General features: G+C 38.7%; 1 protein-coding gene across 5 annotated transcripts in view; it reads right to left on the minus strand.

The window, feature by feature from the left end:
• The window catches only part of PTPN3 (protein tyrosine phosphatase non-receptor type 3), a 288,986-nt gene that overhangs the window by 51,132 nt on the left and 212,288 nt on the right, over positions 1-25,566 (minus strand). For all 5 annotated transcript variants that reach the window (XM_021004563.2, XM_021004569.2, XM_021004570.2 and 2 more), the window contains exons 13-14: positions 15,750-15,884; positions 10,279-10,455 (exon numbers count right to left, since the gene is read on the minus strand). In XM_021004563.2, the coding sequence (XP_020860222.1) occupies positions 10,279-10,455; positions 15,750-15,884 (312 nt within the window). The remainder of the gene's footprint in view (positions 1-10,278; positions 10,456-15,749; positions 15,885-25,566) is intronic.

Here is a 25,566-nt window from a genome sequence, read left to right on the forward strand (position 1 = left end):
ATGGTTTTGGAGAAAGGGATCTGGTCTTACTAGAAAAAGAATGCATCTAATAAGACTGCAAAGAATACATTTGGACAGAGGATTTTAGAGGAACAAGCTTTAAATTAACAGTGGAAGGAGGGCAGAAAAGTGCCTAGATGATATTTATATGTTACCTTATATATATAAACATCTAAAGTAATATTTATATATTGATTTATATATATTTAGGAAAAAAGTAATACTTTGTATGTTACTTTTTTACTTTGCTTACATATTTATATTTTACACTAAAGTTTGAAAGTGTTGAGCGTACACTGTCTCACTCAATCCTTTACAATCACCCTGTGATATAAGTACTACAGGTATTATGATTCCTTTTTTATAGATGTAGAAACTGAGGCTCAGAGAGGTTAGGTTATTTTTCTATGGTCACAAAGCAAGAAAATATCAGAAAGAGGATTTCAACTTAGGTAGGTCTCTCCTGATTTTAAGTTCAGCATTTTTTCCACAACATCATACAATACTCTCAGATAACTGTTAGACTAGGCACTATGAAGGGATAAAACAGCAAAAACAATGTCAATTCTTCTATGACTTAATATGACTTAAATAGTAATTCATTACACAAAATAACTGGAAGGAATTAGATTGATACTTTAACCACCAGTATCTAGTGCAGAGGGTATGCATAATAAAGCAAACTTGACATTTTTAAGAAGCAGCAGTAAATATGAGACATCACCAAAACTTAGTGTGACAAGCTACAATATGGAGACGAAGGAGTCTGTACCATGTTCAAAAGCAACAAATTCGACAGAGGCGATGGCAAACTAGAAACGTACCTACATGACAATCCATGAACCTAATGGGGAAAGGTGATGAAAAAAATGTTTGGGTACAGGCAAAAGGAAGAATGAACAGAAGTGATATTGTTGTAGGAATGTACTACAAGATGTCCATGAGGGAATGGATGACAGGTTCTTGATTTAGATCACAAAGCTGTCAGGAAGATAAGGGAAGGCTGTAATTGTGATGGGAGAGTTGGGCATGCAGCCTAACTCAGCAAAAAGCAAAAATTCTCATCATTCCTTCACTTGTCTTGCTGATAAATGGATAAATGTACCTTTCAGAATGTAAAGGTAAGGAGGAGGAGAATAATATCTGCTTTGTATCTGATCCTACATTGGATCTGATTCTGACAAAAATGGCTGGTAAGTTACAAGAACTTTGGAGAAAGCAATGATACCATCATAGAGTTGGAAATAACCAAGGAGAGCCATTTACATGATACTTCAGGAAAGATTTCGAGAAGTTCAAAGAAAAGGAGGTATGATCCCACTGATTCTCCTAAAGGCAATGGTTAACATTCAGGAATGAAATCCTAATGTTCCAACCATGAATAACTCCAATGAATTATGAAAGGAAGAGAAAGAGAGATGTGGCTTCAAAGGGAATTCTCTGATGAGGTCAGATTTAAAAGGGCATGGAAGTGGGGGCACATAACCAAAGATAAATATGACATATGAGCACAGTTAAAGCCTAGAACAAGCTGAGGCTTGATGCAAGTTTAGAGGACAACACAAAAGGACTTTTAAAAGCTGCACTGGGGGCAAAAAAAAAAGAACATGGCTTCTTGGAGCAGATAGGATAATGTAAACAAATGACGAAGAGAAAACAATTCAATCCCAACAGTTAGGGACAACCTAATTATTCAACTACTACTTTGCTTCTGTTTTCTCTCCTCCCAAGGATAATGATCTTCATCTCAAAAAGGATAGGAAAAATAGTTAAGCAGGAATTAAAACCCAAGAAAAATAAAAAGATAGTAGGTGTAGCACTCAGCTGCCATAAATGATTTTGTCCCTGTCCCAGAAGGACTACATCCCCACGTATCAAAACAACCTCAGATGTAATTGCTGAACTTCTAATGGTAATCTCTGAGGATCTGGGGAGAATGAGATGGGTGCCAATGAGGTTGGAACTCCTCAAACGTTTTCCTTATTTTCAAAAAGGGGGAATAAGAAGTGTTCTGCATACTATAGATGAGTGAGCTTAGCATCTCTCTATGACAAAAATCTAGAATGGTAATTATATCATACAGGTTGTAAACATTAAGAATGAGCATAGTTCACTAAAAGCAATAAGAATCTAGTCTATAAAATGACACAGTCAATGGCCAAAGGGGTGGGGAGAAGACTGTTGCTGCATTGGGACATCATCAGTGTCCGTGTAAGCACTCCTCCAATTCCACAACTTCTGAGAGTTGCTCTGGCCTAGCCTATGTCCCAAGTCTTTTTAGCTTGGTAGGAACTGTTAGAGGGCAGCTAGATGGCAATGTGCAGAGTGCTAAGCCTGCAGTCTGGAAGACTCCTCTTCCTGAGTTCAAATCTGACCTCAGACACCTACTAGCTGTGGGACCCTGGACAAGTCACTTAATCCAGTTTGCCTCAGTTTCCTCATTTATAAAATGAACTGGAGAAGGAGATGGCAAACCACTCCAGTATCTCTGCCAAGAAAACACCAAAAATGGGGTCAGTCAGGCATGACAGAACAATCACAAAACTTCAAGGGTTTGGAATGTCATCAGTGTGGGTGTAGGTAACCATTCAACTCCTAAGGTTCTAAGAGTTGCTCTAGCCTAACTTGTACCCCACGTCTTCTCAGCTTGGTAGGAACTGTCAGAGCTTGCATTCTATTCTGTTGGCATAGTATTTGTAAGACTCAAGGTCACCTCCACACCATGAGGAGTCACTGGAGTGAGACTATTTGGGGAACAGAAATACACCATCCATAAAGGAAGGTGACAGTCTCCTTGTACTATGAGACCACATTTGGAATATTTTGTTTCACTCTGTGTACCATGTTTAGGAAGGATACTGATAGCCAGTAACTGTCCAAACAAAGGCAATCAGGATGGTAAGAAGACTAGAAAGAATGTCATGGAGATTTGGGAAAGAAATCAAGGATGTTTACCCTGAAGGAGAGAAAACTGGGTGAACTGCATGAATTAGAGTTAGTGTAGGGAAGCCATCTTCAAATATCTGAAGAGCCATTATATGTGAGAATCATTAGCCTTCCTTTGCTTGGTTCCAGAGACAAAACAAGTATAAAAGGTGAAAAGCTGCAAGGAGGCAATATGGGGAATAATTTCCTAGTTATAAGATCTATCTGAAAATGGAAGGGCCTTCCCTGTGAAGTAATAAGTTCAGGGTCACTAGAGGTATACAAACAGGGGGCTATGAAACCACCTGATGTACATGTTTTAGCAGATCTAAATATTGCTTAAGGAGTTAGAACTTAAGGGCTTCTCAAGTCCTTTTGAGACTGACTAATTGATGTCAGCGAAAGAAAGCTGTCACCTTCTTTTGCTCATTTTTAATTTCAAGTCCTTGGTGGCATGTGATTTTCACCAGACTATTACTTATCTTTGTCCTCAAGAAGTCACTTGAAGTACAAAATTAATATTCATAGCATTTTGAAAAGTTTACATATTCACTTTTATCTAGCAACTTTTTAATCTGAAAGCACTAAAATTTAGTGAAGAAATACTGTGAGACTATTAAAAGATACAAGAAAAGAATACAGCACTTGGTATTTTTAAAGTTCTTATTCAGAGCAAGATTTCTCAAATGCAGGATACTTTATAAGACATCTAATCCAACATACCACATATATCTTCATTTTGCTGTTCAGTTATTTTTCAGTTGTGTCCATCTCTTTGTAATCTTATTTGGAGTTTTCTTGGCAGAGATACTGGAGTGGTTTGGCATTTCCTTCTCCAGCTCATTTTACAGATGAAGAAAATGAGGTAAAAACAGGGTTAAGTGACTTGCCCAGGGTCACACAGCTAGGAAGTGTCTGAGGCTGGATTTGAACTTCGGAAGATAAGTCTTCCTGACTCCAGGTCTGGTATGTTATCCACTGTGCCACCTAGCTGCCCACCTTCATTTAAGTATCAAGCACCTGCCATTTCATTTCAAGAACAAAAGAGCTTGCAATAAAGGTCTGGGTCCCAGGTCTAGGAAAATGACAATTCTCCTGCACTCCCAGGATCATCAATCCAGAGCTGGAAGGGACCTCAGACATCCACCTCGTCCAACCCTCTTATCTTACAGATAAGGTCAATAAAGCTCAAGGTCACATAAGAGAGCATCAGCACCAGAATTTGAATCCAGATCTTCTGACTCCTGAATCAATGGGCTTTGCCATTTGCCCTGCTGCCTCTCGACTCCTAGGCTGGTCTTTCCACATCTGGAGTACTGAGTTCCATTCTTAACATTACATTTTAAGAGGATATTGACAAGCTAGAGGACTTAACCCAATGGAAAGTAACTACAAAAAGGAGAGATGTAGAAACTTTGAAATACTGAGGCATGGGTGAAAGAACTGGGATGGGATGGTCAGCCTGGAGAAGAGAATATCTGAGTGAAGCATTGTGTATAATACCAAAAATCGGAACAGCTCATACTGATAAAGAACTGTTGTTCGTGAAAAAGCTTTAGTACAATTAAATTTATTCTGTGTAATTCCAAAGTGTAGAATTAGGATCACTGGACAAAAGATACAGGGAAGCAGATTTGGTTCAAGAAATTTGCAAAAGGAGGTAGATCTCAAAGTACAGCCTAAAGACCCCCTGGGGTCTCCAAGACCCTTTCAGGGGGCCCATGAGGTCAAAGCAATTTTCATAATAATATTAAGATGCTTTAATTTCTGATATGGTAAATATTGATAGATAAAACTCATTTAAACAAAAGCTCCGGGGGGGGGGAGTCCTCATTAATTTTAAAGAATGTCAAGTGGTTCTGGGAACAAAATGTTTGAGAAAAAGTTCTAACAAATAGAGCTACCCAACAACAGAATGCTTGATTTTCATAACGCAGTGAGAAGTGCTTGGACATTTCTGGATAGTTTGTTTGGGGATTATTTTATTTAATTTCATTTTTTAACTCTCAAAATTATCCTCTTATTTTTAAATATATTTTATTTTTCCCAATGACATGTAAAGACAATTTTTAACATTCATTTTTTAGAAAATCTGAGCTCCAACTTCTTTCCCTCCCTCTCCCCCCACCCCACAGATGGTAAGCAGTTTGATATAGGTTATACATGTGCAATGATGCAAAACATTTCCATATTAGTCATGTAGTTAAAGACACAGACAAAAAAAATCCCACAAAAATATAGTGAAAGAGCATGCTTCAGTCTGCATTCAGACTCCATCAGTTCTTTCTCTGCAGGTGGACAGCATTTTTCATCATGAGTCCTTTGGGACTGTCTTAGACTGTTGTATTTCTGAGCAGAGCTAAGCCATTTACTGTTGATCACCATACAGTATTGCTGTTACTGTGTACAATGTTGTCCTGTTTCTGCTCACTTCACTTTGTATCAGTTCGTGTGAGTCTTTACAGGTTTTTTCTGAAATCATCCTGCTCATTATTTCTTTTCTTTTTTTTTTTTTAGGCAATTGGGGTTAAGTGACTTGCCCAGGGTCACAGAGCTAGTAAGTTGTCAAGTGTTTGGTCTGAGGCCGTATTTAAACTCAGGTCCTCCTGACTCCAGGGCTGGTGCTCTATCCACTGTGCCATCTAGCTGTCCCTATGCTCATTATTTCTTATAGCACAATAATATTCCATCACAATCATGTACCATAACTTGTGCAGCTATTCCCTAATTTATGGGCATCCCTTCAATTTCAAACTCTTTGCCACCACAAAAAGAGCTGTTATAAATATTTTTGTACAAAGAGGTCTTTTTCCCATTTTTTAAAAATTTTTGGAATATAGACCTAACAGTGGTATTGCTGGGTCAAAGGAACACAAAACTTTATAGCCCTTTGGGCACAGATCCAAATACTAACAGTCTATTAGTGTCTGGTTGGAGATATTTTAGAAAGACTGCTGTATTAGGTGGAAGGTTTGACCACGTCATCTGTAAGGTCCCTTCCAACTCTAAGATTGCATTATTTCTAGTAGTAATATTTTTAAACCATCTATATGAAATATTGCTTTTCTAATCCTAGGTTTCACTTTAACTCTCTACAATTTGGATTATTTTACTATTCTGAGTGCTAACCTTTAATTTCACCAGAAGAAAAAATAAAGCTCACCTGGATGACTGACAGGTTAGGATTTTCCCAGAGGGAGGGCAGCTGCTATAGCTCACTATTCTCAGAGCTCTAGGAGCAAGTCTTGTAAGGGACTAGCTGTACTCTAGTTCGTAAACCCCCAAATGGAGTATTTCCCATGAACACATCAGTTGCTAACACTTAACTTTAATCAAAACATTTCTGAAAATGTAAAACAAACATATAATATTTACATATGATCCCACCCATAAACCTCAACTACACATTCCCACCCATGCACTCAGTGTCCATGGGGAAAATAAGCACACATTTAAAGTCCCAGGACATTAAGGTATGAAGGAAATACATGTGGCCAAAGTAACTCATAACTCTGGTACTATAAACCGATGGGCATGGCTTCTGTGTTGATCAGATGCTTCCACTGTTAAGCTGAGCTGAGCCACACTGCTGGACTGACACCTCACCTGGCATAAGCTCAGCTGGATGAGCTAATCTGTTGGACTGTTTCTCTGATACTCCATTTCTATGCTATTCCTATGCTCAGTTGGGCTTGTTCTACAACAGCAACTTTATTATTCAGCAGGCACAGCTTAAGGCTTAGCTGATGCCTTCATCTAAAGTAGTGGTATGCTATTTACTCTTATACTAAGTTTTGATCAAGGCCTGTCCAAACTCTACTCCTTCGGCAGCATTCTTCTCTTCTTCTCTCCTTTGCTTTCCTCTCTTCAACAGAAGGAGTTTCCTCTTTGGAGAGAAGGTCTTACCAGCACCAGGGAGACAGATGAAATTAGTAGGGCTGGTTTAAAAAAAAAGTCAGAAAACTGGAGGAAGAATATTATATAATCAATGCTTAATAATCATGTGAGTGCTCTCCCTCTCACATGACCTTGTATGTATTTGTATCTATTTTATTTATATTTACTCTGTATTTATTTATATGTATACTTGTTATGTCCCCATCAGAAGATAAGCTCCTTGTTTCATCTGTTATATTTCTACCTCCAGCTCCTAGCTTAGCGTTTGGCATGCAGTAGGCACTTAAATATCACTGACTGACTGGTGCTAATGGAAGTAAGTAGTGACTCAAGTAATCCAAAAAGTTGATAATAAAAAACAAATCACTGAATTTGGCTTAGTTTTGGTGAATATTATTTTAAACTTCTATTTGAATATAAAATATGTCCAACACTCTGAAAATTCCCAATGTTCCAAACAAAGTAATACATCAAAATGATAGGTTTGGGTTAGATGATCCCTAAGATATCACTCAGCTCTAACATTTATTGATTCTGGGAATATAAGCCACATCATGAAGATCTGGATTAGAGAGAAGCTGCTTAGTTTCTCAAATTCACATATCCCTTTGTTTTATAACTCTGCCTCCATCTCCTGTGGGGCATAATGGAAATCAGTGGCATCCGTGTGGTATAATGGAAAAATTACTGAACTTGAAGTCAGGAAGATATAGATTCAAATCCTATCTCTGCTATTTGCTGCCCAGATAAGTAATTTACCTCTCTGAGCCTTGGCTTTATCTATTAAAATGGTGCTAACAATTTTTATAGGACCTTCATCCCAGGGTTATTGTGAGCCTCAAATGAGACAATTTATCTAAACAAACCAAAAAAAGACAATTTGCTCAGCAAATTTTAAATAGCTGTATGAATGTTAGTTATTGTTGTCACTAATTTAGATTGATGCAAAACAAAAAAACCCAAAGTCTAGCCATATCTTCTCTCTACATGTGCTTCCCTTGCTTGATGTTTGCTTCAAAGGAGATAAATATGTTCCTCATTAGAGAGGCGATGGAGGTGGGAAGGAGAGAATAGATTTTTTTTTTCTAAATAAAGGTGGGGGTGCTACAAATGTAAAATGCTGTAAGTATCTTTGGATGAGATCACAGTATTATTAGCTTTTCTAAACTATTTTTTTTAATAAGAAACTTTCCACAAAGGAGTCATCTGTAAATACTTGTAATGTAAAAGCAAAACATACTGATAAAACTTCAAAAATAAAACAAAAAAAGAGGTAAACTAAACTTTTAATTCTTTCTAGATACCAAGAGACTACAGGGTATAGTTAAGAATAATAAATGATCATTATTTTAACAAAAGGGTTATTTAAAGTAAAAGAAAGTGATGTCACCAGAAACTACCAAAGGCATTATTTAAACAGAACAAATATCACAAGGAAACTGAAATCTACATTTTTTGGTGACTGATATACACAAAAGGCAAGATTTATAGATCATAAGAAACTTAAGGCAAGATTTGTAGCTCATAAGAAATAAGGTAGCTAAATGAATGTGCATGACCCTGAAGAACTAGTAATATAAATTCAACAAGCATTCATTTAAGGATCTGTCATTTTCCAGGTACTCAAAGCAGACACTAGAGACATAAAATCAAAACAGGCATTCCTCAAGGAAATTACATTCTACTGGTTTAGTATTTTATGCTTAACATCTAGAAGAGCTGAAGCCTTAAAAAAAATTTGCAGGCTAAAAGAATTTGCTTAATTGCTTACTGTTTTTTGTTTTAGAAGAAAAGAAATAGGTCATTACAATCTGCATTACCCTGTTGTACCTGTTAAAACTATCAGGAAGGGTAGGCAATTGATTTGTGGAATGGGAAGGAAGCAGCAGCTATTACCACTAACATTGATAAAGGAACCCATCTCTTTGAGGCTTCCCGTCACCACCGCATAAAAGCTGAGCTAGCTTTTAAAGTAGCTATTTCTAAACTGAGCTATTTCTAAACTAGCCCCATACTGCAGAGCTGGCTGCTCTATCAAAGAAAGAGGAGGAGATTCAGAGAAGACCTTTGCAGTGTAAAACAAGGTTGCCAAGGGAGTTTTGGTTCCAGAGTTAGCTTTTGCGTGTCTGTGTTACTTTGTCTCCCATGGATTCCTGGGAAGACTACTGGGGATTAGGTTGGACACAAGCTGTGGAGGTCTTTACACACCTGATTACATCAGTAGAAGAAGACAATGGTGAACCTGTGTCTTAAGATCAGAGACAGATACGTCATTGAAAACATTTTCTGATAAATGGTAAAAGGATAAAAGGTGGTTTTCAAAAGAAATCCAAGCTATCAACAATTATATGAAAAAATGTCCCAAAACAAATAAATGCAAATTAAAGCAATTCTGAGGTCCCACCTCAAAACTGTCAGAGAGGGAAAGTTGACAAAAAATGAAAATGACAACTGTTGGAAGAGTTGTGGGAAAACAAGACGTACTAATGATGATGGAGGTTTGAATTGGTCCATTTAGCTGGAAAGCAATTCGGAACTATGTTCCTGGAAAGCAATTCGGAACTATGTTCAAAAAGTCAATAAAGTGAGTATACCCTCCAATCCAACAACACCAATATACTACGCCTATGCCCCAAAGAGACCAAGGAAAGAGGAAAAGGAACTTGTATAGCTATTCTTTTTATGCAGTAGCAAAAAAAACCCCTAGGAACTATGAGGATATGTATCTTTTGGGGAATGGGTAAAAAAATTATGGCACATGAACGTAACAGAATAATTTTGTGAAAAGACAGAATGGAAACTTTCTGAGAAAATTGGGAAGACATATAAATTAACGTAGAGTGAAGCAAATGTAACCAGAATGATTTATACAATGATAACAATATAAGGCAAAATAACTTTGAAAGACTTAAGAACTCTGGTTAATGCAGTAACAAACAATTCCAGACAACCAATGAAGCATGCTGCCTACCTCCTGTCAAAGAGATCAGGCACTCAAGGTGGAGAATGAGACATACTTTTGTGGACAGGGCCAATACAGGACTGCTTTGCTTTACTGTAAATCAATTGGGAGGATTTTATCTTTTTCTTTCTTTCTTTGTGTGCGTGTGTGTTCATTTGGAGTATGGATAAGTAGGAGGGAGAAAAAAAATAAATGCTTGAAAAAATAATTTAAAAAAATACTGAAACAAAACAAAAAAGTCCTTTCTGAGCTTCACTCCCCCTCCTCTTACTCTTTTAGTTGTTTTTGTGAGAGAGGTCACAGGAATCTATCACTCAGAGGTTGTGGTACCTTGACAGTGCCTGATACGTGGGATCATCATATAACTGGTATTCAGTTATAAATTAATTTTTTAAGGACATTTAAGGATTTCCCAATCTTATCATCTTTTAGCCTGAAAGTCTAGCAAATTATTGTATACTAAGAGGTAAATGAATGAACACAAGTTCTCTTACTGTCTCTGTGGACTTCGGTTCTGTGAAAATTCTGAATCGCTGTCTTTTGAGGATGGAGAAACCTTGTAGGTATAAAATACATCTTCCGTTTCTGTAAGGTATGTTGTTTCACTTGCAAGGTTATCCGCAGATGAATGCCGTGGTTTTCTAATTTCATGACGTAACCTAGGACTTCGCCTAAAGGAAAAGGGGTGAGTCAGTTAGTTAATTCAAATTCAATATGAAGTTTTATTAAATACAAATGATGTTACTTTATAAGCTATCTTATTAGGATAGAGGCTCACCATGCCATTAGGTAGAAATACCATTATGTTAGGCAAAACAATGATATATGGAGCAGCTGGTTCCACAAGAATAATGTTGAGGAGGGAAGAAAAGCAGGAAGAAGGAAGGGAAGTGGAGACATAGCATGAGCAGCAAACAGAGAAGAAAAAAGGAGAGAAGAAAAGAGAGAAGTCAGAGTGACAGAGCTGTAAGGAATCTTAAATATCCTCATTTTATATATAAGGATACCGAGGCCCAAAGTATCATAGTATTAAGTAGCAAAACTGAAATCTGAACCTGGTATTCTGACTCCACATTACATTCAGTGTTCTTTCCACTATATCACATTGAAGAGAGAGACAAATAGAGAAGAAGGAAAAGGAAGAGGATTAAGAAGATAAAATATAAGGTAACAGAGGAGAAGAGGAAGAAGAAAGAAAGGGGCAGAAAAAGGAAAAGGGATGGAGGGGAAAGATGTGGTGAAAATGGCGTCCTTGTGATCTTCTGAGGGATGTTTCTTTATCTTTGGGATTATGTATTTATCGCCTTTTGGTGTGACGTGAGAGTTAGTGGTTAAGCAGAACAATTACGCCAGAATGCCAAATCCTGACATCAATCAGAAATTTTCCTGAATAGCTTGAAATGAGCCTGAGATGGCAACCTCGACTAATAAACTTCATCTAGAATATCCAACTAGGCCAATCCAAAATTAGGATGGATAGCCTGGGGGAAAAAAGTCCATTCCCTTATATGACATTTTTTTTCCTTAGGACTTGGGAAAATGCTAACTACGCACGATACTTTGAGAAGCTTGCCAGCTACCCAGCTGGTGTTGAAAATAACATTTTGGATACACTGTTGATTACCTCAAACCTACTATTGTTAGTTCTGTGAGAACAGCACTATATCATGCTTCAGGAGGAAGGATATCACACTATGATGTTTACTGATGGACTAAGTTCCAGGCAACCCATGGAACAGAAAAACAAGGAAGCACATTATAATTATTATGTCTGTTTTTAATCACAAATATGCAAATGGTTCTGGGATCTCATCAATGTGTACATTCCCTTCAGGGAAGCAAATCAAAGACCATCTATGCTTGTCCACGGTTTGCAAGTTTTATCTATGACCTCTCACGAGTTCACCATAGGGCTGGGGGCTTTCTTCTATTTCTCCTGACAATATAGAGATATGAGCGGAGTACAAAGGATGCTATCATCCACTGACTATCCCTTATTCTCACCACATAACCAGGCCATCTTCTTTATTAATCATGTATTTTTTAGTGAAATTCTTTATTTTGATTCTTATTTGTAACTCCTTCTTATATGTCGCACTCTGTTCACAACCAGCATGTGCTTCTCTGTTGCCTTCTTGATGAAACCAATTTTTAATATTCTTGATGCATGCACAGAACGTTTTCAGTAAAATTTTATATAGGTGGTAAAGTGGGCACACAGGTTGGTAATAGTTGATGTTGTCTTGGTTGCTTTTTTTGTTATTAATAAGTTCCAAAAAAAAACCCAAAGGTGAAGGGTTTAGAACCTGCCACCACAGTGGAAGAGACAGTTACTAAGGCTAAGAGGAAAACGGAGAAGAAATCCTTGAGAAACTTCAACAAAATTCAGTAGAGTTTAGTTCCTAGAGACTGGTGAGTAATATTAAGCCACAATTTTTCCCCTGATGGTCAGCTTGTGAAATTCTATCTGTTGCTATAAGGGACCCCAACTCAAACAGGGGTCCGCTTAGCCTCATACTGTTCAGGATTAAAAGGACTATTACACTCATACAAGGATAAGTATTTAATAATTTTCTATATGTATACCACAAAGAAAAAAATTCCAATAAAATCTCCAGGAAAAAATAAAGCCCAAGATTTTTTTTCTATGCCTTTAGGATTTTCCCCTCCTTAGAACCTCAAAATTTTTTCGCTTCCAGCATGGATCTCCTCTATATACACTTGGTATAACCTAGATGCTTTTCCATCTTTTGTCTCCGAAATGCCATTCATATCTCCTCTGTTAGCCCACCTGGGATTGATATGGTAGAGGTGAAATATGGTGGCTCTATTATTTTTAAGGTTGTTAAAAAAAAAAGTTAGTTATTAAAATCTTTGCGGATCTTTCCTAGATTTCTTCTTACTGATAGCCTTGGGATGATTTTGCTTAGTTGGGTCTCTTGTTCTACATTTTACTACTTTTCTCTGTTTTATAAGGCAATACCATTCACAGTCTTCCATCATCCTTCTCCAGAAAATCTTATAAACAAGTTTATAATCTAAACCAGTGTTAGACTTGGTTACCAACTCTCTCTGGAATATAATGTCAAACATTTACTGATTAAGGCATTCTGAGGTATCTTTTGGTCTTTGTTACGGCAACTGATTTATATCAGTTAAATTTTTTTATGAAATTATTGTAGACTGTATGTTCTTTCTTCCACCCACATCCTATTTTTCACCATCAGTAACTTGTTTAAATAGGTCAGGATGGAATAATGTTACCAAAATGCTGTTATCTTTTTCTCATTTTTATTCTTTCTTTAAGCTCTGTACTAATTTTGATCTTTGCTCTAATAAGATGATAGCTTGACTATAAACAGACAGCTTATTCAGTAATGACTATCACATCAGTAACAGTCATTTCCTGTCTGTTAAAATATAATCAATTTCATTTTTGTGATGTTATTCAGTGCTTGTCATATCCCATGCCCACCTAGTCTTTTCTCACAGAGAGTATTCATGATATACAAAGTGTGAGACTTCTGTACAGGCTCAATCTTTAGCCTCTCTCATTCCTTTCTCCTGATGCATTTTCCAAGATTTCTTGCCATCTTATTTCCATTTTCCCTTAAAATCAATGAGCATCAAAGAAAAGTTGATGTAACTTGGAGGGTCTTACTAATTTCTCCATTCACCTTCCCTCTCTCTCTCCATCCTCTGTAGTAGATGCTGGCCTATAATCTGCTATTATTTCCATGGTGATCCTTTTGGAAACAATTCAGAGTACTGCAAAATGAGCTAACTAAACATCCCGTGAAACAATAATTCCTATTCACTTTAGGTGGATAATTAAAACACTACTCTGACAATTCCATTGGCTCTTCAAAGAGAACCTGTAGGCCATCCTTCTGTACAGCTGCAACTTCCTTCTTTCTTCTGGTTTGGTTTATAACAAGAAGGTCAGGATTAACACTCATTAAGTTCCTCCAGTAAAATGTCCACTTACGGGCCACTGGACAAAGATCTACTATCTAGAGGACAAGTGGCTAAATTTAGAGATGGTCTAAAAATTGTGATTCTCTGCACCCTCTGCTCCCTTCTCTGCCCCCCTGCTGCCATGACCACAGAAGGGGGAGGTACATGTACAGGACTAAGCCCATTTTGTATTTTTCTTTTCTTCATGGACTGCCACGGCCAAATAATTCATTACCAAATGGTCAGCCTATTGGCCTCTGTATTTACTTAATCTGGTCTTTAGAAAGGCAGAATCAGTCTGTTTGCAGGGCCATACTTGAAAGCCTTTCTGGCATGGTAAATCAGCTAGAACTCTGTGGTCTGCTAACATAGCCTTGATCCCCATATATCACCTCCAAGCCAGAATAAGCCACCAGAATTACACTTTCTGGAAAAATATCTGCACACTTATGGTGGCCAGAGTCTAGAAGGCATGGCCCAAGCCTTCTCTCTCACATACAGCAGCTATGAGAGCAAAGACAAGTTATTTAATCTTTTAGTGCCACAAGGCAACTTTCAAAGAAAAGAAGTCATACCGTCTATCTGCAGTGGTGGAGAGAGGGTCCATACTAGGAGTACCCTACACTGATGAAGCCATTTAAAAAAAAACTTTGTTGAGGTTACTCATTAGCATATTCCTATGAGTGGAGTGCATAGGCTATACCATATAGCCTTTGAGAAACCTATTTTGGTTGCTTAGAGTCCTTTTAAAATTCTTGACTCCGTTCTGAATAGATGATTTGCCCTGTACATGACCTCTAGATGAGAATTATTACTGTACTTACTAATTTTACCTCTTCTAAGCTTCAAGGTGTAAACTTCCAACTAGTTATTAGATATCTGGCTTTGGTGAACAAGTCTGCTTTATTCCATCACTTCACGGCTTCCTAGACTGTCAATCACAACTCCTCCAAGGGAGGATTATTAAGATTATTTCTCAGCTGAAACAATCCTTTTTAGTTTAGCTTTATAACAAACTTTATGCTCCCCTCTCCCTGAATTTCCACCCACCCCCTCAACCCTCCCACCCCTACCTAACCACTATTATGTATCTTCTTGATTATTTTGGTCACCTTTCTCTGGGTTGTGTTTGGCTGTTGTTTTAATCGTTTATTTTAGTTCCTCCGAAACTTTGAATTATGGAATGCAATCAACTCAGAAAAGCTAAAATTATGAACAAACTGAAGGGTGATGGAAAGGTTTTGGTTGGTATAAGCAGGCTTGTAGCATGTTACCCATGGTGACTTGCGTGCAAGAAGTAAAGGAAAAGATATGAATGATGGGAAAAGGAGGTGGGCTGGTCATATAGCAAGAACAATGAATGGCCTGAGTGACACACTGGTACCCTTAGGGTATTATTACTCACAGTTATTTAGCGCTTTAAGGTTTTCTCACAACAACCCTGTGTGGTAGGGAAAACAAAAACAGAAGAGGAAGGCCTCTAGTAATTAGAGAGCTCTTCTACTGATGATTTATGGGAAAACGTGGATGAGAAGTACACAACATGAGAAGGGACAAAGGTATTGCAGTCTATTTATTTCAGGTATAGATGGATCATGGGTGACTTTTTTTTTTTTACAACAGGATATTTTTCATTTCATTTCCCCTTTTCATAGTGCCCCACCCTTCTGTTCAGCAATATTTAGGATTGAGGTCTATATAAAATTATCTACAAAAGCTCAAAAACACTTTTCCTGGGCTCTAAAGGATAGCTCCAACCTTGTCATTCTAGGAATATTTGGATATATCCCTAAATCTATGGCCAACGCTGAACAGATGTATATTTTACACTATTATGCAGCTAGTTATTTTAAATATTTAAGACACAACCAATTTATGTGTTAACTGAAAAGAAAAAAAATCTGATTGCTAAGTGCGTTACCGTTCAGTTCTCTTCTTTATATGAATTTGCATTGTGAAAACTGATGAATGTTCACTTATAAATGGTGAGGTGAGAGAAATGACTTACCAGTTGGGAGTAATTGGAGGAGATCGAGAAGGAAGACTTTTGGTTTCTAAATGCTCTACTGATAAAGATCTCCTCTTGGTTGGGTTCCATACCATCCCACCTATCACCTTCCTGCAGTACTGGTTGTTTAAAGACCTAAAAAAAAGATGTATTTTGATTTTTATATGAAGATGTAAAATGTAAATTAGCAGTATCTATGAAAGAACACATGCTATCAAAGGAGGGTTACCTTTTCACCATCACTTAAGAAGGGTAGATTTTCTCACAAAAACTACATCTCCAGGTCCTAACTTTTCCATACTCTTATTTCGCCAGCAATTCCACAAAGGTGATTCAAAATTTTCAATTAGGCTTTGTTAAGATATAATGGAATTTGAGATTACGATCACAGTTAAAGATCATAAGTTCAGTCTTAGGCAGCTTAGTTTGAACACAGCTTTAGCCTCGAGGGAAAGGTAGGTATCCAATAGCATTTTCATGAATTCCTTATTTTCATTTGCCTTTTATGAAGGTCCTGATAAAATTATAGTTCTTTACACTAGTCAAGTATGACCACTGTTAATCCCCTTAAGTTACTGGGAGGAAAAATGCCCCCCAAAACAAGGCCCCTTTCTGTGTAAAACCCTAGTTTATCTTTCTGGGGTTTCTGATTTTACTCTTCCCCGCCTTCCTTCCCAATTCCCCAACTAGCCACTTTTCTCAACAACTGGCCAAAAGATTCTGACCTAAAAAACAAACAAACAACAACAACAACACACAAAATGCATCCTCTGTCTAGTTCTTGTTCTTGGGCCCTGCACAGGATATTGTTCAAATAATTCCTCCATTAGCATTTCCAAAGTTTCCTCTCCATAGGTCTCCTTGGCCTCCAACAGCAATTCTAAGAGGCTCTGGTTCCACCACTCTGAATCCGTATGTACTCAATTCTCTCTACTTTGTTCTTTCTCTTCACATCTAAAAAAAAATTTCTAAAAACCTGTTGTCCATTCTTGACTTTCCCAAGTGGTCTCATGAATCCACTTTATCCTGTTTCTCCCCCTCAAACCAGCTCTGTGCCAGGTCTCATCATGGGCTGCAAAGGACCAGGCACCAGACTCATGGTGTGCCCTATAAGGGGCTTCCAATCTCAGGGGTGTGTGTGTGTGTGTGTGTGTGTGTGTGTGTGTGTGTGTGAGAGAGAGAGAGAGAGAGAGAGAGAGAGAGAGAGAGTGAGAGGGTGAGAGGGTGAGAGGGTGAGAGATGTAAAGCAAAGGTGTCTAACACACCAAGGCCAGAACCAGATGAAAACATAATTGGGAAACATTTAACAAAATAAATAAAAATACAATAAAACACAGGAAAATGTAACACAAACATAGGTAACATGTTAAAAGTAAGTCAATACGCAGTCTGCAAGGATCCTTATGTATGGTTTAGTGGCCCCTGTTTCTGTTTGAGTTCAATACCACAGGAAAGACAAAAGGTATCCATGTTTTTCTAAGATCATTGAGCTCACCATTTCTTACAGCACAGTAGTAATTCATTACAATCATATACCATAACTTGTTCAGCCATTCCCCAACTGATGGGCATCCCCACAATTTCCAGTTCTTTGCCACCACAAAGAGAGCTATATAAACATTTTGGAACATATTTTAGAACATTTAGAACTTTTCCTTTTTCCCTAATGATCTTTGGAAATAGACCTAATAGTGGGTTACTGGGTCCAAGGATATAGGCAGTTGAGTAACTCTTTGGACCTAATTCCAGATTGCTTTCTAAAGTGGTTGGATCAGTTCACAATTCCAGGGTGCGGGGAGAGGGGGAAGGGGAAAAAAGAACTTTTAATAATAATTTTGTTGTTTATTTGAAAGGAACAGCAAGTTGTGCACAGTAGATTTGCAGTTTCATGTTCAATCATCTTTTTAACTGCACTACATTATACAATATTGTACCAACAGGTCATAGGCTTTTTGTAGGTCAACATTAAGTAAAAATACTGTATGTTTAAAAAGAACTTTTTCTGCATTGTCTGTGGCTTCCACAAAACTCCCCCAAAATTCCCATTTAAGTGATGAGGAAAGTCAAAATGTGGAAGGGATAACTGTATAACTATTAGCTAAAAACAAAAAAATTCACCTGGCAGGATTAATTACCACTAGGGAAAGGAACAAGCATTTATGAAGTACACCTACTATGTGTTAGGCACTGTGCTACGTGCAGACCTCAATATAACTCTTGAAGGCTGAGCAAACTACTAAAACATCATTCCTCTTCCACACAGATTATGGATCTCTTCTACCATGCCCATGTTCTCATCCCGAAGCCTCACTTCAGCCCTGGAATTTCACACACTGGAAGAACTTTCTCTTTCTTACTCTCTCTTTCTCTCCCCTACCTCTCTCTCTCTCACTCATTGGAAAGGTCCTCCCAAAAATCTCTATTTCAGGAGGACCCCCAGATCAGCTTTGTCTCGTTCTCCCCAAGCTGTCCCCAGGACCTTCTCTACAATGGCTCCTTCCCTCCCACTGGGTAGCTGGCTACTTCTTCCTCCATCCTTCCTGCCTGCCTTTCCCCCTTATGTGTAGTCTTCCTCCATTAGGATTTAAGTGCCTTGAGGGCAGGGGGCTGTCTTTATTCCTACTTGTACTTTGAGCTTAACACAACACTTGGCACAGAATAAGCACTTCGACTATTCAGTTCTTTCCGTAATGTCCCATTCTTCATGACCCCATTTAGGGTTTTCATGGCAAAGATACTAGAGTAGTTTGCCATATCCTTCTCCAGATCATTTTCTTTTAAAAGATGAGGAACTAAGACAAATGAGGTTAAGTAACCTGCCCAGGGTTACGCAGCTACTAAATGTCTGAGGCCAGATTTGAATTCATGAAGATGTGTATTCATGATTTCAGGCCTGGTGTTCTATCTACTGTACCACCCAGCTAGTGTTTAAAAAAAGGTTTATTAATTGATATGACTACCTCAAACAATGCAATGGAAAACACCAGCCTTCTGGCTGGTCTCAAACAACGAGAACAATGCAGGATGATGTTGATGAAAGTGGCCTTTTTAAAAAAATTGTATTTGTTCTTAGTTTTCAACATTCACTTCTATAAAATGTTGAGCTCTAAATCTTCTCCCCCTCTTGCGCTACCCCTCCCCACAATGGCTTGAAATTTGATACAGGCTCTACACATACAATCACATTAAACATGTTTACACATTAGTCATACTGTGAAGAATTATAGCCAAAGAGAAAAATCACAAGAAAGAAGGGAAAAAAACCCCCAAAAGAGTGCGCTTTGATTTGCATTCAGACTCCATAGCTCTTTCCTTGGATGTGGATAGCATCTTCCATGATGAGTCTTCTGGAAGTGTCTTTAATTCTCACAATGCTGAGAAGAGTCAAGTCTATCAAAAGTAGTCATCACACAATGTTGCTGTTACTGTGTACAATGTTCTGCTCACTTCACTCAGACGGGGAGTTTGAGGTCCCCCACTAGTATAGTTTTACTATTTCCTGCTGTAACTCATTTAACTTCTCCAAGAATCTGGACGCTGTACCACTTGGTGCATATGTTTAGTACTGATATTACTTCATTGTCTCTGGTACCTTTTAGCAGGATGTAGTTTTCTTTCTTACCTCTTTTAACTAGATCTATTTTTGCTTTGTCTGAGATCAGGATTGATACCCCTGTTTTTTTACTTCATAATATATTTTGCTCCAGCCTTTTACTTTTACTGTGTGTATCTCTCTACTTCAAATGTGTTTCTTGTAAACAACATATTGTAGGATTATGGTTATGGGACAGCTTATCTCATTCACATTCACAGTTATGATTACTGTGTCTCTCTCCATCCTATTTTGCCCCATTTATGCCTTTTTCTCTTCTTTCTCCCTTTCCCTCCTCACTAGAGTTTTTCTTTCTTTTTTTTTCCCCCAAGGCAATTGGGGTTAAGTGACTTGCCCAGGGTCACACAGCTAGAATCAAGTGTTTGGTCTGAGGCTAGATTTGAACTCAGGCCCTCCTGACTTCAGGGCCAGTGCTCTATCCACTGTGCCACCTAGATGCCCCTAGAGTTTTACTTTCAATCACCACCTCCCTCAATCTGCCCTCCCTTTTCTTCCCCTTTACTCTCCTACTTCCTATAGGGTAAGATACATTTCTATACCCAAGTGAGTGTGTATGTTTTTCCCTCTTTGAGGGAAATCCGATGAGAGTAAGGTTCAAACAAAACTTGCATCCCCTCCCTTCTTTCCCTCTACTGTAATAGGTCTTTGTGCCTCTTCCTGAGCTCTTCCAAGAAGGTTTTTGGGACTTGAGACCAATTCATATTTCCCTTTGAGGTTTCAGAAGTAGGTATATTGACAATGTTGTCCTCTTTAGAATTTGTGTCACCACAATAATTATCTATTTACCCTTTTCTGTCTCCTCTTTTCTTCTTCTCCTAGTACAATCCTTTTTTTCACCCCTTAATATTGTTATCATCAAAGTCAACTTAAACCCACACCCTTTGTCTTTGTATACCCCTTCTAAATGTAATAAAGATACAGTTCTCATGAGTTACAAGTATCATCTTACCATGTAGGGTTGTAAACACTTTACCCTTGTTGAATAACATGCTTCCCCCACACCCCCGCTTTCCTGTTTACCTTTTTATGCCTCTCTTGAGTCTTGTATTTGAAGACTGAATTTTCTGTTGAGCTGTGGTCTTTTTATCAGGAAGGTTATTTCATTAAATGTCCATCTCCTCCCTTGAAAGATGATGCTCAATTTTGCTGAGTAGTTGATCCTTGGTTGTAATCCAAACTCCTCTGCCTTCCGGAATATCATATTCCAAGCCCTCTGATCCTTTAAAGTAGAAACTGCTAGGTCCTGCTAATACAGACTGTGGTTCCATGACATTTAAACTGTTTCTTTCTGGCTTGCGGTATTTTCTCGTTGACTGATAATTCTGAAATTTCGCTACAATATTCCTTGGTGTTTTCATTCATCTTTCTGGAGGTAATCGGTGAATCCTTTCAATGACTAATTATCCTCTGGTTCTAGGACCTCAGGGCAGTTTTCCTTGATAATTTATTGAAAGATGCTGCCTGGGATCTTTTTTTGATCATGGCTTTCAGGCAGACCAGTAATTCTTAAATTATCTCTTCTGGATCTACTTTCCAGGTCAGTTGTTTTTCCAATGAGGTATTTTATACTTTCTTCTATTTTTTCATCCTTTTGATTTTGTTGGACTGAATCTTGAAGTCTCATAGAGGCATTAGTTTCCACTTGTCCAATTCTAGCTTTTAACAAATTGTTTTCTTCAGTTAATTTTTGTACCTCCTTTTCCATTTGGCCAATTGTATTTTCTAAGCAGTTCTTTTCTTCAGTCAATTTCTGTCCTTACTTTTCCAAGCTGCTGACTCTCTCTTTCATGACTCTCATTTCTTTTCCCAATTTTTCTGCTACTTCTCTTATTTGACTTTTAAAATTCTTCCCGAGCTCTTCCAAGAAGGTTTTTGGGGCTTGGGACCAATTCATATTTCCCTTTGAGGTTTCAGAAGTAGGCATATTGACAATGTTGTCCTCTTTAGAATTTGTGTCACCACAATAATTATCTATGGTCAGTGTTCTTTTCTGCTTCTTGCTCATGGTGTCTGCCTATTTCCTGACTTTTAAAGTTGAGTCCTCCTGGTGGAGCACAGGGGCACTGTCCCAAGCTTCTTGTGTTGGGGACCAGGGACCTGGTCACTGGCTTTGTGTGCTAGGGCCTCAGGTGATGGCAGCTGGGGGCTCTAGCAGTCTGGCAGCTCATGCGGTGCCAAGCTGGGTTCCTAGTGGTGGTGTCTGGCATATGCTGAGGCCAGGTGAGGTTCTTCTTTATTTCCCGAGGGCTGTACTGAAGCATGGGGAGGTTTGGTTGCTGCAGGACATCTGCTCACCTGGGGCTGTGCTGAAGTAGGGGGAGGTTTGGCTGCTGAGGATGTCTGTCCACTCTAGGCTGCACTGAAGCACTTTGAGATCCACTACTGGAAGATGCCTGCTTGCCCAGGGCTGAGCTGAATCACATGGAGGTCCACTGCTAGGGGACACCTGCCCACCAAGGGCTGTGCCCTGAACGTGGTAGTTCTCTGAGCTGGAGTCTGCCGGTTCCCCCTGGCTTTGGTAAGGCATGTGGGTGTGCTAGGCTTGGTGTCTGCCTGCTCCACCATGCTGGTGCTCAGGATCGCCTTCTGGTTAGCAAAGTGGGGCTTGCCACCGCTTGCTAGGATACTTCCTGTCCTGGAATATGCTCCCCTTTTACCTTCGTGAAATGGACCTTTCTTGCTGATCTTCCAAATTTCCCAGGCTAAGAGACTGCTCCACCCCATCTTTCTGCTGGTTCTGCTGTTCCAGGATTTTCCCTGGGGCTCTATTTTCTGTTTTTTTAAGAGGTCAAAAAGGGAGAGTGATAGAGACTTACTGCTTACTCTGCCATATTGGATCCCGGAAGTCCTTGAGCACCATGGCCCATTTAAAGATGATTGTCAAAGTCCTACTCTAGCAGATACAGGTGAATTCAATGCCCCTTGTTTCAAGCATTAAGTAGAATGTAGGGATTTCAGTCAAGGCTTCATCAGCCACGTGACCAAGCTCAAACAATCAATCAGTCAATCAATATTTGCCAATTGCTTACCATATGCCAGGGACTGCTAAGGGCTCAAGTCTTCACAGAGAGATGAAGTTAATAACAAACCACCTACTTCCCAAAATGTAAAAAGTGCTTTGTAAATTATAAAATGTCATATAATGATAACAGCTAGTCTTTGTATAGACCTTTAAGGTTTGCAAAGCACTTTTAAAAATATTCCTCATTTTATACTCACAACAACCTTGGGAGGTAGGTATCATCATCATCATCATCATCATCATCATCATCATCACCATTATTCTCACTTTATAGATGAGAATACTGAGGCAGACAGAGGTTAAGTGACTTGCTCTGAGCTAGTAAATACCTGAGGCCACATCTGAACTCAGGATTTCTTGACTTCATGCTCAGCACTTTATTCACAGCTCCACCCAGCCAATTCTAAATAGTTATGGTCTGCACAATGTTGAACATATGTAATCTCATTCAATTCTTCCAATTACCCTATGAGATAGGTGCTTTTATGAATGTGAGGTACTATTAACAATGTGAATTAAAGCAGACGAACTGTTCTACACTGCTAATGCTATGCCTCCCATAAAACAAAACCTTTGGTGATTTAAAAATCTCATCATCTCGGTACTTTTCTACATGCCACGTGTTCCCTATAACTGAGAGATTACAAGTAAAAGGGTCAACAAAAATCTCACTGGTTCTACCATCATCTTTTACTTTCCAATAAGGATAATTTCGAAATAAAAGGTGAATCGTAGGATAGAGAAGTTATATTGCTAGGAAACTGTAGTGCTCTTTCTGAGGAAGTAAGGTTAGCATTGGCTGATGCTTATTACAATCTCCAGGTGTGTCTGCCTGGGTATCCCACTGACTTCACTGATAATTAGGGTGTTTTATTCAGAATATAAAATGCTACTACAAAAGAAATTTAATTAGAAAAGTGATCATCAACACAGCCACTATATAGGAATTATCTCATAATAAGATGAAAGATATGTTTTTTAATATTCTTTGGGATATTCTATGGGATTTGCTAAGAAAAGTTATAGAAAATTAGGACCTGATGTCATGTATGCAAAAGTTTCTTTTGAAAACGATTTTGTAGGTATTAAATGAGGCACTCCCCCAAATATCCTAGCATAAACTCTTTGATGTTTATGCCCACAACTTTACAATTTTAGTGACTCCACACCTTTATGATTTTAGTAAAAAAAATTAATGTGAGCATGTTGAAGCTACCACAAGAGGTAGTAATCATCCTGGAAGTAGAGTTGGGACTGACAGTCAGGAGGTCTCAGTTATATTAGTGTTAACTACTTCTGCCATTGACTGATTAGGTAACCTTAGACAAATCAATCACAACACCTCTCTGAGACTTTTTTTTCATCTGCAAAAAAGAGGGAGTTATGGTTCCTAAGGACGCTTAGCTGAAACTGTTCTATGACTAAAGAGGGCAATATGAAACACTGAGTGAGTGATGCAGAAATAATGCTGAGAAGTCAAATGGCACAAAACAAATCTAAACAAGATTTTCTGGATTCTTGGATTCAGTAAGCAATTTCATGGAGACAAGCATGGTTGGGTCTAAAGGTCACTTAGCTATACATCCATCATTTTACTTTTTTCAAAACATGGCAAATGACCGAAAAAGCATGTTGCCATCAGAGATTTCCCTCCCACTTTGCCCCCCCCCAAAAAAACTAAACACAATTTCCAGATCATCTCCTAGGGTCTAGCAAGGACGTAGCCCAGCGTCCTACACAATTTATCATCTGCAACTGTGGTTACAGACACACCTAACCAGTATCTGACGCTTAAAAAGGTAACCATCAATCACTTCCAGAGAAAAGGGAACTCGGAAATCAAAGGGGAAGCAATTGAAGCCACAAGTTATTTAGCAAAATCTATGCCCGTCATGCAATCACAGGCAGTGAAGTCAATATGGAAACAGAAATAGCACGTATGAACAGGTACACAGCAGTGAACACTCAGACAATACCCTTCGGGCCACTCCTCTACCATCAGGGCTATCTAAATTAACCCACAAATGGCATATTAGGGCCACAAGAGATCTGCTAATCTACCTGCTTATCTCGGTGTGAACTGAGGACAAGTTTTGCCATGTGAACTGCAAGCACAAGGCTGCAGCAGTGCTGCAGAATATGCATGCGTGCGTGCGCGTGTGTGTCTCTCCTAGGTACCATATTCCACAAGGTTTGGGCTCCAGAAGGCTTGACCCTCCTTGTGATTTCCTGAGAGGGTAGAGATTGCTGTATGAGGGAGTCTACTGATCTGTGTTCATCTGTGATTTGTAAAAGCAAGTAAAAAGGGACCTGGTCTGATGAGGAAGCCTGGACTCACTTCAGCTGCCCAAGTGATGATTACTGCCCTACTTGAAATCTATTTCCAAACTGACAACTCTTCAAACTGCCAGGGACTGAACAGTAAAGTTTGTTTTTGGCAAGCAAATTCCATATGTCTGAACTTCAGCCGGTCCTTGCAAATGACTGGAAAAGCAGAAGTGAGTAGCAGAAAAAAACACAGGTCCCACCTGTATTAGTTAGGATACCTATCCTTTATGGTACAGTGTAATGAGTCTGGCTTTGGCGTCTGAGGACCTGGGTTCAAATGCTGCCATTGTTACCTACTCCGTGTACAACACTGAGCAAATCCCTTACCCTGTTTGGGGCCCAGTTTCCTCAACAGCAAAAATGGAATGGGAATGGAATGGGAATGGAATGGATGATCTCTAAGGACCTGTCTACACCTAAATCTATGATCTCATCACTATATTTATCCCTATTATATTTTATCTTATTAAATTTATCTTCTTAGTCTAGCCCATCATGATCTTTTTGAATCCTGTTACCTCCCAACACAGTTTTGTGTCTTCAGTTTGGTGTGGAAGCACAAGTCCTCCTTTGAGAGGCTTCTCTCAGGATAAGGGGTCAGCAGTTCCCAACTATCCAAGTTTCCCCAGTGAAACCAGCATGGTCAACCCCACACTATGCATTTTAGGACTGCAAAGCACTCTTGCATACATCTCCTTGGGTCCCAATGACCACCCTGTGAAGGTAAGTATGACTGTTCTCATTCTCTGTACCTACACCACTGGAAAGGAGACAAATTCCTCACACACCCAGAGAAGAAAGGTTATTGCAATGACTGCAGGCTTCTCTCAACCTTTTTTTGTGAGAAGAAAACA

The sequence above is a fragment of the Phascolarctos cinereus genome, unplaced genomic scaffold, assembly GCF_003287225.1.
Source record: "Phascolarctos cinereus isolate Bilbo 61053 unplaced genomic scaffold, phaCin_HiC Scaffold_4;HRSCAF=312, whole genome shotgun sequence".
Taxonomy (NCBI): Eukaryota; Metazoa; Chordata; class Mammalia; order Diprotodontia; family Phascolarctidae; genus Phascolarctos; species Phascolarctos cinereus.